The following is a 15,909-nucleotide window of genomic DNA, read 5'->3' on the forward strand; positions in this document are numbered from 1 at the left end:
ATCCCGACTGCCACATGCATCGTAGTCCAGGTTACCCAGCTCTGAAAGGCCAGTTCTAAATAGGACCTCATGGCATTCCCTGGGATCTGCCACCTTTGTGTGCTTGAGGAGTCCCCCTTCTGCGAGCTGGACTTTCCCTTAGGGAGTCCTGGCAGGGTTTTTCTATCTTGTTCCATGCCAGAGTGCACTGGATTGTTTCCCCACAATACCCTTGGTAACAAGAAAGTCTTGCTCCCAGGGTAAGCTGCCATGTGCCTTCCCAGGGCAGCCCACACATGAGTTTGGACCTTGAGCCCAAGTGAACGATGGCTCCCTCCCACTTCGGCAAACAGCAGCTGTTCAAGCACCTGCATGGATTTTACTCCTGGCCAGGAGGGTTTGTGGAGAATGTGCCCACAGTGTCTGGATCATGAGCTCTCTGGGGCATGAACAGACTTGGCTTGTTTGCCCAGCCCCTAGCACAGCGGGGTCCTGCTCCCCATCTGAGGTCCCCAGGTGCAACCACCACTCGGACCCTACTTAGAAAGCACATTTACAGTAACTGGCATAAGTCAGCATTTCCTGCTGCCATGTGTTTAAACGGGGGAAAGAGCAAGAAATGTTCCACTCACAAAGCAAGGATTTCTGGGTGAAGCAGCCTACAGCTGACTGCTCCTGCATATCCAGTCTTGCTTTGGAACACAGCCTGTGTTTCCTTAGAGGGATATTTCACTTCCAGTCCCCACCGCATGCCTGACTTTGCAGCTCTCCTCTCTGCAGGACCCTCCATCTCCATGTGCTGCATGCATTGCATTGCAGGGCACATCCCCTCCAGCAGGGGGCAGCACACACATGCACATGCAGACACACCCAGAGCAGGGCTCATCCCTCCATCAGGGGGCAGCGCTTGCACACGTGCACACACATATACACACACACGCTATTGTTCCTGGTCACTGACACCCCCCACTACGCTGCCCCCCACAGCCCGTGAACTACGACCTCACCAAGAACTACCTGGACCTGGTGGTGACCCACACGTCTGTCATCCTGTTGCTGTCACGTATCGAGGACCGCAAAGCCCTGATTGGGATGTACAACTCTGCCCATGAGATGATCCAGGGCAGCGGGTGAGAGGGAACTGGGGGGAGGGGACTGAGGGGGATTGTGCAGGAGAGGGTGGTTCACACAACGCTGGGCTGGGCCACGGGATCCCTGCTGCTGGGTATGTGTGGGTCAGAGGGGTCCAGGGGGCAGTGTACAAATCCCAGAGGTAGTGCCCATGTGGAAGAGTGAGGTGCACTGGCAAAGCCAGCAAGGTCATTTGCCATGAGGTGCATGACCCAGGCATTGCATTGCAGTTCAGGGAGGGATGCACAACCCAGGCATTGGGGGGCAGTTTGCTGAAGGTTGCATGACGCAGGCAGTGGGAACAGTTTGCTGAGGGGGCATGAACCAAATCTCTGCCCTTGCTGTCCCCATGCAGCGACCCCTGCTACGCTCGGCTGGCCCAGATGGTGCTGGAGTATGACACCCCACTCAAGGAACTCACAGAGGAGTTCAGGCCTCACACCAAGGTGAGTGACACTGGCAATGGGCTGTGCTCATGGGGGGAGGGGGTGGCTGGCACTAGTGATAACCACTGGACGCAGCAAGGGGCTGTGGACCAGGGGAGGGGATGGTTGGTACAAGTGATAATCACTGGGCACAGCGAGGGGCTGTGGACCGGGGGAGGGGGTGGCTGGCACTAGTGATATCTGCTGTTCCCAGCTGTCACTGCATGAGAGCAGAGTCTGGTCTGCATACACGGTCCTGTGAGAGGGCCGGCGCTACCATTTAGGCAGCCTAGGCAATCGCCTAGGGTGCCAGAATAAATGGTGGGCGCCGTTTTCCCGGAGGGGGCTGCAGGTGGCTCCGGTGGAGCTGCCGCAGTGGTGCCTGCGGACGGTCCGCTAGTCCGCGGCTCCGGTGGAGCTGCCGTAGTTCTGCCTGCGGAAAGTCGGCCGCTCGCGCGGCTCCGGTGGACGTCCCGCAGGCACGACTGTGGCAGCTCCACCGGTGCCACGAAGCTCCGGACCCTCCGCAGGCACCACTGCGGGCAGCTCCACCGGAGCCGCAGACCAGCGCGCAGGGCGGCGAAATTCCCATCTGCCTAGGGCGCTCAAACCCCTAGCGCCGGTCCTGCCCTCACCCCTGGCCTTTTCATTGGGCCCCTGCCCCCTGAGCCCCCTGACCCCTTCCTTTCCGCAACCTGATACGACTGCACATCCTGCAGCTGATTCGTGCTGAACCGCACCTAGGGAACAACTCTACACGCTCGTGCTGCACACAGAGCACTTCCTCACCCTTGTTTCCCGCCCCGATACCAAGTGGCTGGATGAGGAACCCCGGTGGTCCAGCCTGTACTTCACCTTGGTCCCTTGGCCTGCTAGGGACATTGGTTGGCTACTCCTTCATGGAGCCTTGAGCACAGGCGTGTACCTGGCGTGACTCACCTCCATCCTGATGCCTGTCCATTTTGCAGCGTGAGGGAGACCCTGACGCTCACCTATCTGCAATGTGCCAGGTTGCAGCCCCTTTTCCGGCTCCTTCAGAACCTCCTGCTGAGGTTCTGGCTGCACTTTTCCCCACACCTCTTCATATACACACACCCTGTCTGCAGCCCCACGAAGTCACAAGACCTCCTCAGCAACCTCCTCCCGGTGCTGGCCAAAGTGCCTGTCCAAAGCACCAGGAGGAGGATGCTAGACGAGGGGGTGCTCTGCGACAGTGGGTCCTATTTCCGTTCCTCCCTTGTCTCATGCATCCGGGCAGAGTTCCTATGGGTGGCGTCTACTGGCTCTCTAGACACCTTTGAGGAGCAATGTGTGCTGTCCAGGGTACTTTGCTCAGTGTCCCCCTCTGGATCCCTGCTTTTGAACCTATGACCCTGTGATGAGCTCCTTGGGGTGCAGCTTGGAACTCTGGGACTGCTGTGCCCCCTTTGGTTTCTGCAGCCTGGGAGGTATAGAAAGTCACACCTCCCCCCTTAGGTTACTGCAGGAGGGTTGGTCACTGACTAACTCGAAGACAGTTTGTGTTATAGTTCTCTTGGCATCCAGCCATCAAGGCCATGAGGTGGCGTGCCTCAGTTTCCCCACTCACACACAGCAAACCAGATTTTGTTATGGTTTCTTTGCTGTGATAAGCTTTAAATCTGCTTACAGGTATTAACTGAGAACTAGCATTACCATAAGCCAGGGGTGGCCAACGTGAGCCTGAGAAGGACCCACAATTTACCAATGTACATTGCCAAAGAGCTACAGTAATACATCAGGAGCCCTTGATCAGCCTGCCCCTGCTCCCAGTGCCTCCCACCCACCAGCAGCCCCTCCATCAGCACCTACCCTTCCCTCCCCATCAGCTGTTTCCTGGCATGCAGGAGGCTCTGGGAGTGAGCAGGGGGGAGTGAGGGCACGGCAGCCTCATGGGAGGGGGTGGGAGGGGGCGGAATGGGGGCAGGGCCTGTGGGGTGGGGAAGTGAGCACCCCCTGGCACATTGGAAAGTTGGCACCTGTAGCTCCAGCCCCAGAGTCAGCGTCTATACTAGGAGCCGCATATTAACTTCTGAAGAGCCGCGTGCAGCTCCAGAGCCCCAGGCTGGCTGCCCATGCCATAAGGTTTAATGTCAGTAACAAAATTCTTATCCCAAAACTTAACATTAATACCAACTTTTTGTTTATCACAGATGGGTGTTTACAAGTATCTTTATGATACCACACCTCCTGTTCAGACAGTGTAGTATGAGGTTAGTTTGTTCGGTACCCAGGGTGTCTTTGACTCTCTCCCATGTAATCAGTCACTGGTTTTTCTTTCCCTCAGCATTCCCCTCTGCATGGGCTCTTAATTTAATTACTTTTCTAGGATTTTAATGTCTCAGGGTCTAGCCAGATAAGGGTCCAGGTGGATCCTGCACACTGGCTGACCCTTTGGGGGGCTACCTCCCAACCCCAGGACTGTACATATGCAAAAAATCCAGCTTTCCTTTTGGGGTTACTCAGTGTTTTCCCCTCCAGCTCTGAGTCCTTCCCTGCCCCCTAGAGGGCTGTGATCTGTGCTCTCTGGGCTAGGTGTATTTACTCTTTGATCAGATTCAACTTTTCTCAACAGCTCTCTCATAACTGTTCCCTGTCTCTCACCAGCCTAGGGGAAAATACCCTCTTCTCTGGCAGATGGGTTATTTCTGCTCTCACAAACTGCCATCTGGCAATTTTCTGGTCTCAACTTCTCTGCTGTCACAGGCATTGGAGCTGCATCTTGGTTTAAAAAGACAGTTAGGTTTCAAACACATATCAGAAATAGCATCCTGAAAAACTGGGACCTGGATTGGGGTACCCTCCCCCAGCCCTTTCTCTGTCCCTGAGAAGTCAGCTGTGTGACTCTTCCCCTCCAGGAGGTCAGTTACACAGTTCCTTCTCAGAACCTGGGTCACAGGCTGAGTGTCTGGATGTACAGATGTTGACTCAGCCATCCAGTCCTGGGCATCCTCTCCCAAGTGACCAGTGAGGAGACATTCCTGTACCCCCACTATTTCTTCTCCAGTCTCCTCCTCTGGGCCCCTCCCAAGACACATTTCTCTGTGCTCCCTAGGAAGAGGTTCCCTCCCTTGTTCAGCTGCAAAACTCTGGACAGTTTCCTTAATCACTGACAACACCTCTCCTGCCCCTGCACCTGAGGGCATGTTGTCTTCTGCTGGAAAGGAGCTAGTCTCTGGCCCTCCCATTCTTGGAAGCACCCTGCTTCCCTGTGTTACAGAGTCACCGGAATCCTCACCCACTTCAGTGGTTTCTGAGATCCCCTGCCCCTTCCCTGGGCTCTCCTCTGGGACACACTGCTCTCTGCTCCCTAGAGCCGGGTTTATCTCTGGTTCAAGCTGCAACTTGCTGACAGCTAACAACCTGGATAGTTCTCTCCTGGCAGGCGTTACACCCCCATCCCTTCCAGCTGCAGTGCAGGAGTTGGTCTCAACCACCCTCCCACCTGGAAGCATGTGGCTTCCCCCTGCTGTAGTGGAATCAAGGAGACTCTCTCCCATTCTCTCAGTAGTTCCTGAGACCTTACCCTTTCCCTTGGGGATCCCAGCATAAAACTCATTCTTGCTGTGGTTAAATACCTCAATCTGAGGTACACAGAAAAAATCATTACCAAGAAGCAGGTCGACTAGGAGGTTTTCCACTACCCCCACTCTCAAAACACTTTCCAAATCTTCTCACACCACATGGGATTTAGCTCGTGGTACAAGGAATCTGCTTTCACAGACCCCACAATCTCTGCCATTTGGCCAGGTAACATAGTGGCCTTTGAAACCACACTCTGCTTAACTGGAGAGATCTGGGCCCCTGTATCCCTCTGCCCCAAGTACTCCCTGCCATTAATTTCGATAATCTTAACATGCTCCATATCTGGTTCTGCAGAGGCTAACCTCACAAAACCAATATGATAGGTTCCAATTGCTTGGGGGGTTTCTGTGTTGAGGACGGCAGAACTAACATGAGCTGTTGGTTGCCTGCTTCCTCCTAGCACAGGGTGTTTATTCCTCAGATGCTGGTTGGACTTACATTGATAGCACCTTTTGGGCTCTCCTGCTTTTACAGGATGTTTGGGACAAGGGTTAGAGGAATGGTTTGGGGGAGGTGAGTACTCGGCCTCCCAGCCATCCTCCCTCTTGCTAGGGATAAAATGGGATCTTCCCTTCCCACCAGCTTTAAACACCTCTTTCAGTGGGTTGTTTTCAATAGACACCTGGGTCCATTCAAAAGCATCAGCAAGAGACGCCATCTCATCCACAGACTTTACATCTTTGTCCCATAGACGCTGCTTTACATCAGCCTTACATGTGTCTAGGAGATGCTCTGGAGCAACAAGCTCCCGCATTCCCTCAAAGCTTGTAACACCTTTTCCCCTCAGCCACTTTCCCATCAAATCTTTCATTTTGTTCTCATATTCCCCATTACTCCTACCAGTATCCCTCTCAACATTCCTAAATTTAATGCTGTATGTTTCAGGGGAATCTGAAACCTTCGCAAAAGCATGTTTTTAAATTTACAATAGTCTAAAAGCATCCTCAGTAGGCATTTCATTTAATACCTTTAGAGCTTTACCAGTTAATTTTGCAATCAGGGCAGGAACTCTCTTAGCCTCAGGGATCTCATGCACTGCACACAGCCTTTCAACAGTGTGCAGATATTCAGCAATATTGTCTGCCTCATTGTATGCAGGACATAAATGGTCCCAATTGTGGATTTTTGGAGCGATGGGAATTGCTGGGACTGGTGGGTTCTGGTTCTGCTTTTCTAGCAGGTTCACTTGGTGTTTTTGCTCTCTCTCTCTCTCTCTCTCTCCTCCCACTCTCCTTTATCGCCAGTTCTTTCAGGTCTCTGGTGCTCCCTCTCCTTTTCTGCAATCTGCAGCTTCAAAAGCTCTTTCACAATCGCTTCACTGCTTTCACTCATTTTCCTGATTTTTCTATCTCTACTTCCCTCGCCCAAAATAAGCAAACAGAGAATAAACTGGTAGCCTCCTCCTGACTCTCCTTAGCCACCACACTTAAAGCCTTCACTTAAAATCTTTACACCAGTGTATGAAGTGCAAATCTTGCTCAGTACAACAAGCTGTGTATTTCCCCTTGCTCGCTGGCCACTGTGATGAGATCCCCGGGGTGCAGCCTGGGACCGTGGGACCGCTGTGCCCCCTTAACTCTCTCCAGCCTGGGCTGTCTCTCACGATGCCTTGTTAGTGACCAGCAGCAAACCCCTCCAGGTGCTGCTATCACTCAGCACAACAGCGTGTGGAGCACCACGCCCAGCTAGATTGCATGGATGCTCCCAGAGCCACTCACAAATCACACCGAAAAAGGGACCAGAGCCAAATCCCTACAGCTCCCAGCACTGTACCCCAGGAATATACCATCTTGCACTGCTCAAGATGAGCAATGCAGATTTATTAATTGGTTCACCGCTTCATTAATGGAAAGTGGATATACACTAGCCTTTGCAAAACCTGAGCAGATTTTCCCCACACTTCAGACAAACTCACTGGTAAAGATAAACAATTAAACATATTTATTGACTGTAAAAGGTAGCTTTTAAGTGATATTGAGTGATTGGCAAAAAGTCAGTTAGTTACCAAAAGAAAAATAAATTTAAGCACACAGTCTAAACTTTCGACCTATTAGACTGGGCAACATCTAGCTTAAGCAGTTTTTCTCACTCCACTGGATATTGCAATCCACAGTATACAGATTTCCTCCTTGAAATCTGGGCCAGTCCCCTCAGCTGGAGGCTTCCAAGTGTCCTTGATGCTTGCAGCGTAGGTGGGTGAAGGAGAAAGGCCCAGTATGTCTGCTTTATACCTCTGTCTACTCTATCTGTCCATCCTGTCTGTTTTATACCCTCAGTCCATGTGCTTGGGGACCACAAGTCCAGGCATGTCTGGGGGGCACTACTGAGTCTCCAGGCAAGGTTGAGCAATTCCCCTGGTGTGGCCTTGTGCAGGTGAATCACTGAATTGTAGCTCCCTTGCTGGACAATGGTTGTTGATGGGTTGTTTGAAACCCTGCCCTGATGTGGGTTACTTTCCTTGCTGTTGCTTCTGGCGAGCTAATGTCTGGTTGATTCCCCAACTTACAGCATGTTTTAGTGACCACCATACAACACACTTCTCATAACTTCATATGCATTAATGATACACATATATGGACAGAGAAATGACTTTCAGCAGATCATAACCTTTCCCCTGATACCTTACAAGGCATGCTTTGTACGATTATATGAAAATGAAGAATATGGGGGTTACAGGATGCTTCCCCAAGGTATAGAACAGCGGTTCTCAAACTTTTGTACTGGTGATCCCTTTCACATAGCAAGCGTCTGAGTGCGACACCCCCCTTATAAATTAAAAACACTTTTTATATATTTAACACCATTATAAATGCTGGAAGCAAAGTGGAGTTTGGGGCGGAGGCTGACAGCTCGTGACCCCGCATGTAATAACCTCACACCCCCCTGAGGGGCTCTGATCCCCAGTTTGAGAACCCCTGCTATAGAATGTCACAGACCCCCACTCCCGACTCTGTTCTTCCTGAGTTGTCCCCTGCACTCGGTTGAACCCTGGGTTCAGTGGCTCCTCCTGTAAGATTTGGGGAGGGGTCTTTAGATCTGGACAGGCTTGTGCCCACCTGGAATTCAGTAAGGCACAGCCGGCATGCAGTTGTGCCAGCCTGGCCTGGTGTGCATATGTGCTTATGCTGACAGTGCACGTGAGGGGCTGGACGCGGCTTGTGGGGCAATGTGTGTGAGACCGGAAGTGTGGTATGGACAGCTCCTGGCTCGCTCCAGATTCGCAGCCAGGGGCAGCTGAGATCTGAACCTGCCCCAGCAGGTCTGGCCCGACATCCAGCCCCAAACCTAGCTCCACATAACGCTTTATGCCTGGCCCCAGGCCCCCTGTGGTGCTATCCTCACCTGAGAGCAGCACATGGTTACGGGCCCATTTCTGGCCCCAAGCATTCCTTCTAGGAGGTTGTGTAGTTGTAGCTGTAGCTGTTGTATTGCTGCTGCTGCCTCTGCTAACTGCCCCCTGCCCCTTCCAGGCCATGACCAGTGCACTTCTGTCTCTCCATTTCCTCTTTGTCCGGAGGAAACAGTCAGCCAAGCAGTGGCGCAGCGACCAGCTCCTGAGCCTGATCAGCAACTCGGCCACCATGCTGAGCCCGGCCAGCTCGGATGTCGTGAGTCTGGCCTTCCGGGGCCTGGGGGTGCAGAGGTCAAGGGGTGTTGCCCGCAGGACACTGTATGATGGCTCTGCCCGCAGCTGGCTCGCCCAGCTGAGGGGATCCCAGGGGGCTGGGACAGACCCCCACCCCTTGTCCAGCAGTGTAGGGACCAGTGTAGGGACTCCCAGCATGCATGGCCGATCCCTCTCTGTGGGGAGCGAGGACAGTCGCCATGCCAGGGTGCCTCTTGGTGCAGCCATTCAGGTAGGACCCGGTGATCCCAAGTGCTTGGCCATGGGGACTAGGCGCCTGGGTCAGCTCACAGGGCCAAGGGGGCAGTGAGGGTCAAGAGCCAGGACAGCGGCTCTGCCCGTGTCCGTTCCTACTGGCGAGTGGCTGGGAAGGGCCATGGAGAGCAACGCTGCGGAACGGCCCCTCTCTCCACAGACGGCCTGCGAGTACCTGTCGCTGGAGGTGATTGAGCGCTGGATACTGAGTAAGTCACTCTGCACCTAGTGGGAAGGGTGCTCATGGGGGCCCATGCCCCACCTGGCATCCACCCATCCCCATATGCACCCTTCACAGTACGAGGCTCCCAGTGTGGTGGGCAGGCAGTTGGCAGGGAAGGGTTAACACTCATCACGTCACCTGCCTGGTCCTGGGGGTTCAGGCAGGTCCCACCTCTCTGAAAGTTACAAGCACCAGAGACCAGAGAATGCCCAGCCCAGCCAGGAGCCCGGCCCCGGAGCCCTGCCCAGCCCTGGCCATTACCTCACACTAGCAGCCCCAATCTGGGGCCTTGGTGCTGGGGATCGCTGCCCCTTTTGGCACAGCAGCACCCGCGTCTGCTGACCTCTGGATGCCTGGCAGTGCCTGCTCGCCCCCTGGTGATGGGAGGGGGCAGGATGGGGAGTTGGGGTTGGCGGCTCCTCTGTGCCCCTTGTGCCCCTGACCTCCCCCTCACTATGCCCCTTCCCCTCCTGTACCCTTGTGCCCTTCACCCCTGCCACCTACTGTATCCCTGACATGCCGCACCGCAGGGTCCCTCGCCCCCTGCCGCCCCACACCCAGTGCCCCTCATCCCTGCCGCTTCCTCCCAGTGCCCTGCCATGCACCTGCAACCCCACCCCCTGTGCCTCCTGACCCCTGCTGCCCCAGCCCCTATGCCCCTCACCCCTGCTGACTCCTCCCTGCGCCCTGATACCTACTGTATGCCTGCCATGCCCCACCCAGGGGCCCCTCGCTCCTGCCGCCCCAGCCCCTGAGCTCGAACCCGCAGTGCCTGGAGCTCTGGAAGCTGGGCCTGCAGGGCTCGCTCCACATCAGCCTCATCCGCGACGACGCCCTGCAGCTCCACAGGGTCACCGAGGAGTTCTTCGGCCGTCTGAAAGGGTAACAGGGCGCTGGGGGGGCAGCAGGTGGGGGGTGCTGGCATGCGTGGGGACTGGCATGGGCATGGAGGGTGGCTGCTGGGGCAAGGCAGGTTAGGGGTGGAAGGCAGGTGGTGGGGGCAGGGTGCGTCTGGCAGGGAGACGGAGCGAAGCTGCTGAGGGCAGGGCAGTGGGCAGCTGGTGTGGGTGGGTGGCTGGTGAAGGTTGGAGGGGGATCCCCACCAGACCCAGGGGAAGGGCAGGGAGCGCCCAAAGTGACTAGTACAGTGTCCCGGCTCCCAGGATCGGTGCCACACCCCAGCTTTGGGACAGGCCCTTGGAGGGACCCCTTTAATGTGCCGGACCCCAAGGTGGTCTCACTTCCTCCAGGGCAGCCATGGGACCTCCCAGCCTCCTGAGACTGACGCTCGGGGCTCCAGCCCTCCTGCCCCACCCTGGGAGCTCTGCTCAGCAGCTCCCTGAGCCAGGCTCCTGGTGCCGCTGGGTCCCCTCGTCAGAGCCGCCCCTTCCCCATCTCCCCCAGCCCAGCTGTGTCCCCTGGAGCCCAGTACTGGAGTCCTCAGCAGAGCGACCCAAAGGGGAAAGCACAGGCTGACCTGGCCAGGCCGGGACCCCAGGGAGCTCCTTTTTCAGGCCTCATGTCTCCCTCTCTGACTTCCTCCCTTCCTCAGCTCCCAGGGGCTGGGGGTTCCTTCCAGCAGCCAACACTCAGTCACCCACTCCCCTCCGCCCAGGCCTGCTCTCCAAGGGAGCCTGCTCCTCCCACTTGGCCCTGGGCACGAGGTGTTACTGTCCTGGTGACTGGGCTTTCCACTGAGATGGGTCAGCCTCAGCCAGACTTTTAGTGACCTTCAGGGTCAGCTAGCCAGGCAACCCTCCCTCCCTGCCTCATCTCTTAGCCAGCCCCAAGTGCAAACTTAACTCTTGTGCCCTTCATAGGGTAACAGTGAACAGTCTGGGGGAAACTGAGGCACGTACGGGCATCAAAACTATTTCAGAAAATTCCCACTTTGTCACATGCAGCAAAGTCTGTGCTGGAGTCTGGTGGGTTGGGGATGGTAGGAGGCTGAGCTGCGCTGGAGGCTGTGCCAGGGGCTCTGCTTCAGGGGGCTGCACTGGGGGTTGTGCTAGGGCTTTGCTGGGGTCTGGTCTGGCTGGGGGCTACCCTGGTGATCAGCACTCACTCTCGCCCCCTCCTCAGGTATGGGAAGCGGGTGGCCGATGTCAAGGAGTGCAAGGAGCACGCTGTGGCGCACAGGTAAAGGGTGCCTGGGCCTTGAGCACCATCCACACTTGGGTCCTGGGTCATCCATGGGGATGGAAGTTAGTGCCTGCGGTGGGGAGGTCCCCTTGGCACTGGTCAGTGCCCATTGCAGTGTGAGCAGGGCAGGCGTCCAACACGCCTCTGCTAACACACAGCACCTCGTGCTGCTCTAGTCCTGCCCCACTGCCCTACCCATGCCCCCAGTCCCCCCCCCATAGTCCCTGCTATCCCAGCCCTGGGCTCCTCCACCACCGCCCTCCCAGTGCTTCCAGTCCCGCTCCGCAGCCCCTGCTATCCCAGCCCTGGGCTTCCTTCCAGCTCTGACAATGCCCCCAGTCCTGCCCCACAGCCCCTGCTATCCCAGCCCTGGGCTCCCTCCCAGATCTGACAGTGCTTCTCAAGCCCGACCCATGGCCCTTGCTGTCCCAGCCCCACACTGGTTTCAGGGATGAGAGATATTTGACCCTCATTACTCCTCTGATGTGGCTGCCCCACCCAACCCCCCTGCATGGCCCTGCTGTAGCCGCATCCACGATGGAGTGAGCAGCCTTGGACACTCTGGTGCTGGACTGGGCTGTGGGGTGGGCATGGAACTGAGGTGGGGGTGGGCAGTGCAGTGTCCAGCGCAATCACTTCCCCCCGCCCCAGGCTGTCCCTTGTCCCCGGTCCTGTGACAGGTTTCTCCCCCTTGGGTTCTGAGCCTAATAGCCCACGTGTCCCACAGCTCAGACATAATTTCCTGTACCATGGTCTGGCAATACCAGGACAATCAGCTAGTTCTTAGCTCTCGGCAGAGCCCCCCTTGTCCCTCTGCAGTGCCATAGAGAGGAAATGGTCAGGCACAGGGTACGTGTGGGCCTGCCTGCGTCGCGGGGCCATGCCGTGAGGTTTGTTTCCTCTCCGTTGCCCCTGTGAAGTGATTCCCCTCATCCCAGGTAGCCCTGAATGACCCCATGCCCCTGGCTGCCCGTGAGGGAGGTTATTTGGCTCTGATGGCCCCTCCCCTGTTTGCTGTCTGGTTTGCGGTGGTGCCTGTGAGCCCTGCCTGGAGCTGACCCCACCGATCTCCGCCCTGCCAGGCTCTCTGCGTCTTCGTGGCGCTCTCCTTGTGCCGCGACGAGGTGAACTGGCTGGTGCGTCACGCTGAGCATGTCACCAAGACCCCTGAGGACTACGCTGGCAGGTCAGGGCAGGGCCAGGCTTGCAGGAGGCGGGGTGGGACTGGGGGGATGGGACCTGGGGTGTCCTGGGCAAGGGGTGATGGTCCAAGGTGAAGTCTGGTTGTCAGCGAGTGGGGGGTGGGGACAGGCTTTGGGGTGGTCTGGATCTTCGGGGTGGGCCAGACCCTGGGTGGGTCTGGTTCTGGGTGTGACAGGCCGTGGTGGGTCTGTCAGGGGCAGGCCAGTCCCTGGGTGGGTCTGGCTATTGGGGCTGGAGGACCCTGAGGGTGCCTGGCTCTGCTTGGGGGAGGGACCGGCACTGGGAGGGTCTGGTTCTGTGTGGGGGGGAATTGGTGGGGGCTGGCTCCGTGTGTGTGCTGGGGGGGTAGGCCCATTGTGGGGTCTGGTGCGGAGAGGGGGAGGCGCTGGTCAGGTCTGGCTCTGGGGAGGGGAGGCAATGTGGGCGGGTGTCAGGCTCCTGAGGGGGACAGGCCCATGGTGGGTCTGTGTGGGGTAGGCACTGGGAGGACCTGGGTCTGGGGTGGGGGGGGAATTGGTGGGGGCTGGCTCGGTGTGTGTGTTGGGGGGGTAGGCCCATTGTGGGTCCGGCGTGGAGAGGGGGAGGTGCTGGGCAGGTCTGACTCTGGGGAGGGGAGGCAATGTAGCGGGGTGTCTGACTCTTGAGGGGGACAGGCCCATGGTGGGTCTGGCTCTGTGGCGAGTAGACACTTGTGGGGGGCCTGGTTCTTGAAGGGGACAGGCACTAGAGGGGGTCTGGCTCTTGTGGGGGGGGAGACAGACACTATTCACTGTAAGATATGGGAGGCTGTGTGGGTCCATGCTGAGTGGGGTGCACTGGACCCATGGGCCCCCTGAGCAGAGGAGAAGGTTGGGGTTTCTGCTCAGGGCCCCGCAGCATGGGGGCGTTGGTTTGGGGATAGGAAATTAAACCAAGTGACATGGCATTAATTTGTGGCCCTGGTGACAATCCTGTGCCCAATTCAGCCAGCAGCGCGTGGCCCATACCCTAGCACAGGTGTGCAAAGGGGGTGCGGCTGCTGCAAGGCCCAAGTGGCACCTGCTCTGGCTGGCGTGGCCTGAGAGGATGTGGGCCAAGAGCAAGCAAGGGGAGATGGGAAATGACCCCTGCGGGGAAGAGGAGACGCTGTGGATCCTGCCCTGGGGGTTGGGAAGTCGGCAGCCCCAGCACTGCAGGCCAGACTGCTGCCAGGAGAGCTAAAGCAGCTCCCTGTAGCATTGGAAAATACTCTGGTGAAACACTGCAGGTTCTCCATGGATTATCTTCACACAGAGCAGGTCAAAGGGCAACTGCATCACAGTCCCTAGTACCTGCTGCCAGGGAAATGGAAAAGGGCGCATTTAGGCTCCTCAGTCTAGCAGACAAACGTCTGACGTGCTCCAGCGGCTGGTCGCTGAAGACGGCCCGCGAGCTGATTTTCAGTGGCGTTCACGCTGCCCTGGCCACCAGTCTGGAGGGCTCTGCATTTTAATTTAATTTTAAATGAAGCTTTTTAATCATTTTAAAAACCTTATTTACTTTACATACAACAATAGTTTAGTTATATATTATAGACTTATAGAAAGAGACCTTCTAAAAACGTTAAAATGTCTGACTGGCATGCAAAACCTTAAATTAGAATAAATAAATGAAGACTCGGCACAGCACTACTGAAAGGTTGCTGACCCCTGAGCTAGACACATTCAGGCTGGAAATAATGAAATCACTGGAGCAGGTTACCCAGGAGTGCGGGGAGTTCTCCACCGCTGGCAGTTTCGAAAAGGTCTGCTTGAGTTCGAACAGAAATGCATTTGGGGAAGTCCTGTGGCCTGCGGTACTCAGGAGCTCAGACTCAGTGGTCAGAGGGGACCCTTCTGGGCGTGGAATCTACAGGGGAACGCTTGGCCGGTGGGTTGGTCAGCACTTCTCTGGACACCTGCGTGGGGGGGTGGCTGGAGTCTCATGGCACTGTGGTGGGCACGGGGCTGCCCTGGGTACTCTGTTTCCAGCTGGAGCTGTCAGATTCGGATCAAGCCCTGCCCGCCCCCAGGTGCGGCGATATGGGGGGAGGGTTGTGGGATTGGTTCCCCAGTGACTCTGGCAGCAGGAGCCCGGGTGCAGCACTGCCTCCCTCAGAGGAGCCTGATCCAGCCCTTTGTCGCCCCTGCAGTCACATCGCCGAGCTGCTGTTCCTCATGGAGCAGCTGTGTACCCTGGTGCACAGGCATGGCCCAGTGATCCAGCGCCACCACGTCCAGTACCTGGCTCGCTTCGACGCCCTGCTGCTCAGTGATATCATCCAGGTATGCCGAAGGGAAGGGCTCTGAAATCCATGCAACCAGGACCCCAACAGTGAGACATGCAACCCTGGGACGGGAAAATTCTCTGGAGCTTGGGAGCCCTGCACTAGCCAGCCCCATCTCTGGGAAGGAACGCTGCCATCGCCATGGGCTCTCCACAGCTCAGAATGCGCCCGCCCCACTGCTTGTGAGAAGCCCCCCTAAGCTGTGCCCATCTCTTTCAGAATCTAACCGTCTGCCCTGAGGAGGAGTCCATCATCATGTCATCCTTTGTCAGCACCCTGTCGTCTCTCAACTTGAAACAAGGTACGCAGGTGCCCCCATGGCTCCCTGCTGCACCCGGAGCAGCAGGTCCCTCCATGGGGTGTGCAGGCGCCAGGCCATAGCTCCAGCCCAGAACATAAGAACATAAGAACGGCCATACTGGATCAGACCAAAATTCCATGTAGCCCAGTATCCTGTCTTCCGACAGTGGCCAATGCCAGGTGCACCAGAGAGAATGTACAGAACAGGTAATCACCAAGTGATCCATCCCCTGTCGCCCATTCCCAGGTTCTGACATACAGAGGCTAGGGACACCATCCCTGTCCCTCCTGTCTAATAGCCATTGATGGAGCTGTCCTCCATGAACGTATCCAGTTCTTTTTTGAACCCTGTTATAGTCTTGGCCTTCACAACATCCTCTGGCAAGTAGTTCCACAGGTTGACTGTGTTGTGTGAAGAAATACTTCCTTTTGTTTGTTTTAACCTGCTCCCTATTAATTTCATTCGGTGACCCCTAGTTCTTGTGTCATGAGAAGGAGTAAATAACATTTCCTTATTTACTTTCTCCACACCAGTCATGATTTTATACACCTCTATCATATCCCCCCTTAGTCGTCTCTTTTCCAAGCTGAAAAGTCCCAGTCTTATTAATCTCTCCTCATATGGAAGCTGTTCCATACCCCTAATCATTTTTGTTGCCCTTTTCTGTACTCTTTCCAATTCCAATATATCTTTTTTGAGATGGGGTGACCACATCTGAATGCAGTGTTCAAGGTGTGG

General features: G+C 56.2%; 1 protein-coding gene across 1 annotated transcript in view; it reads left to right on the forward strand.

The window, feature by feature from the left end:
- The first annotated feature begins 305 nt into the window (after nt 1-305).
- LOC127030050 (nck-associated protein 1-like) overlaps nt 306-15,909 on the forward strand; it is a 39,936-nt gene continuing 24,332 nt past the window's right edge. The window contains exons 1-10 of the mRNA XM_050915959.1: nt 306-389; nt 967-1,109; nt 1,466-1,556; nt 8,609-8,746; nt 9,179-9,231; nt 9,965-10,123; nt 11,324-11,380; nt 12,450-12,569; nt 14,736-14,868; nt 15,090-15,171. Of these exons, the coding sequence (XP_050771916.1) occupies nt 306-389; nt 967-1,109; nt 1,466-1,556; nt 8,609-8,746; nt 9,179-9,231; nt 9,965-10,123; nt 11,324-11,380; nt 12,450-12,569; nt 14,736-14,868; nt 15,090-15,171 (1,060 nt within the window). The remainder of the gene's footprint in view (nt 390-966; nt 1,110-1,465; nt 1,557-8,608; nt 8,747-9,178; nt 9,232-9,964; nt 10,124-11,323; nt 11,381-12,449; nt 12,570-14,735; nt 14,869-15,089; nt 15,172-15,909) is intronic.

Source organism: Gopherus flavomarginatus, chromosome 10 (genome assembly GCF_025201925.1).
Source record: "Gopherus flavomarginatus isolate rGopFla2 chromosome 10, rGopFla2.mat.asm, whole genome shotgun sequence".
NCBI lineage: Eukaryota > Metazoa > Chordata > Testudines > Testudinidae > Gopherus > Gopherus flavomarginatus.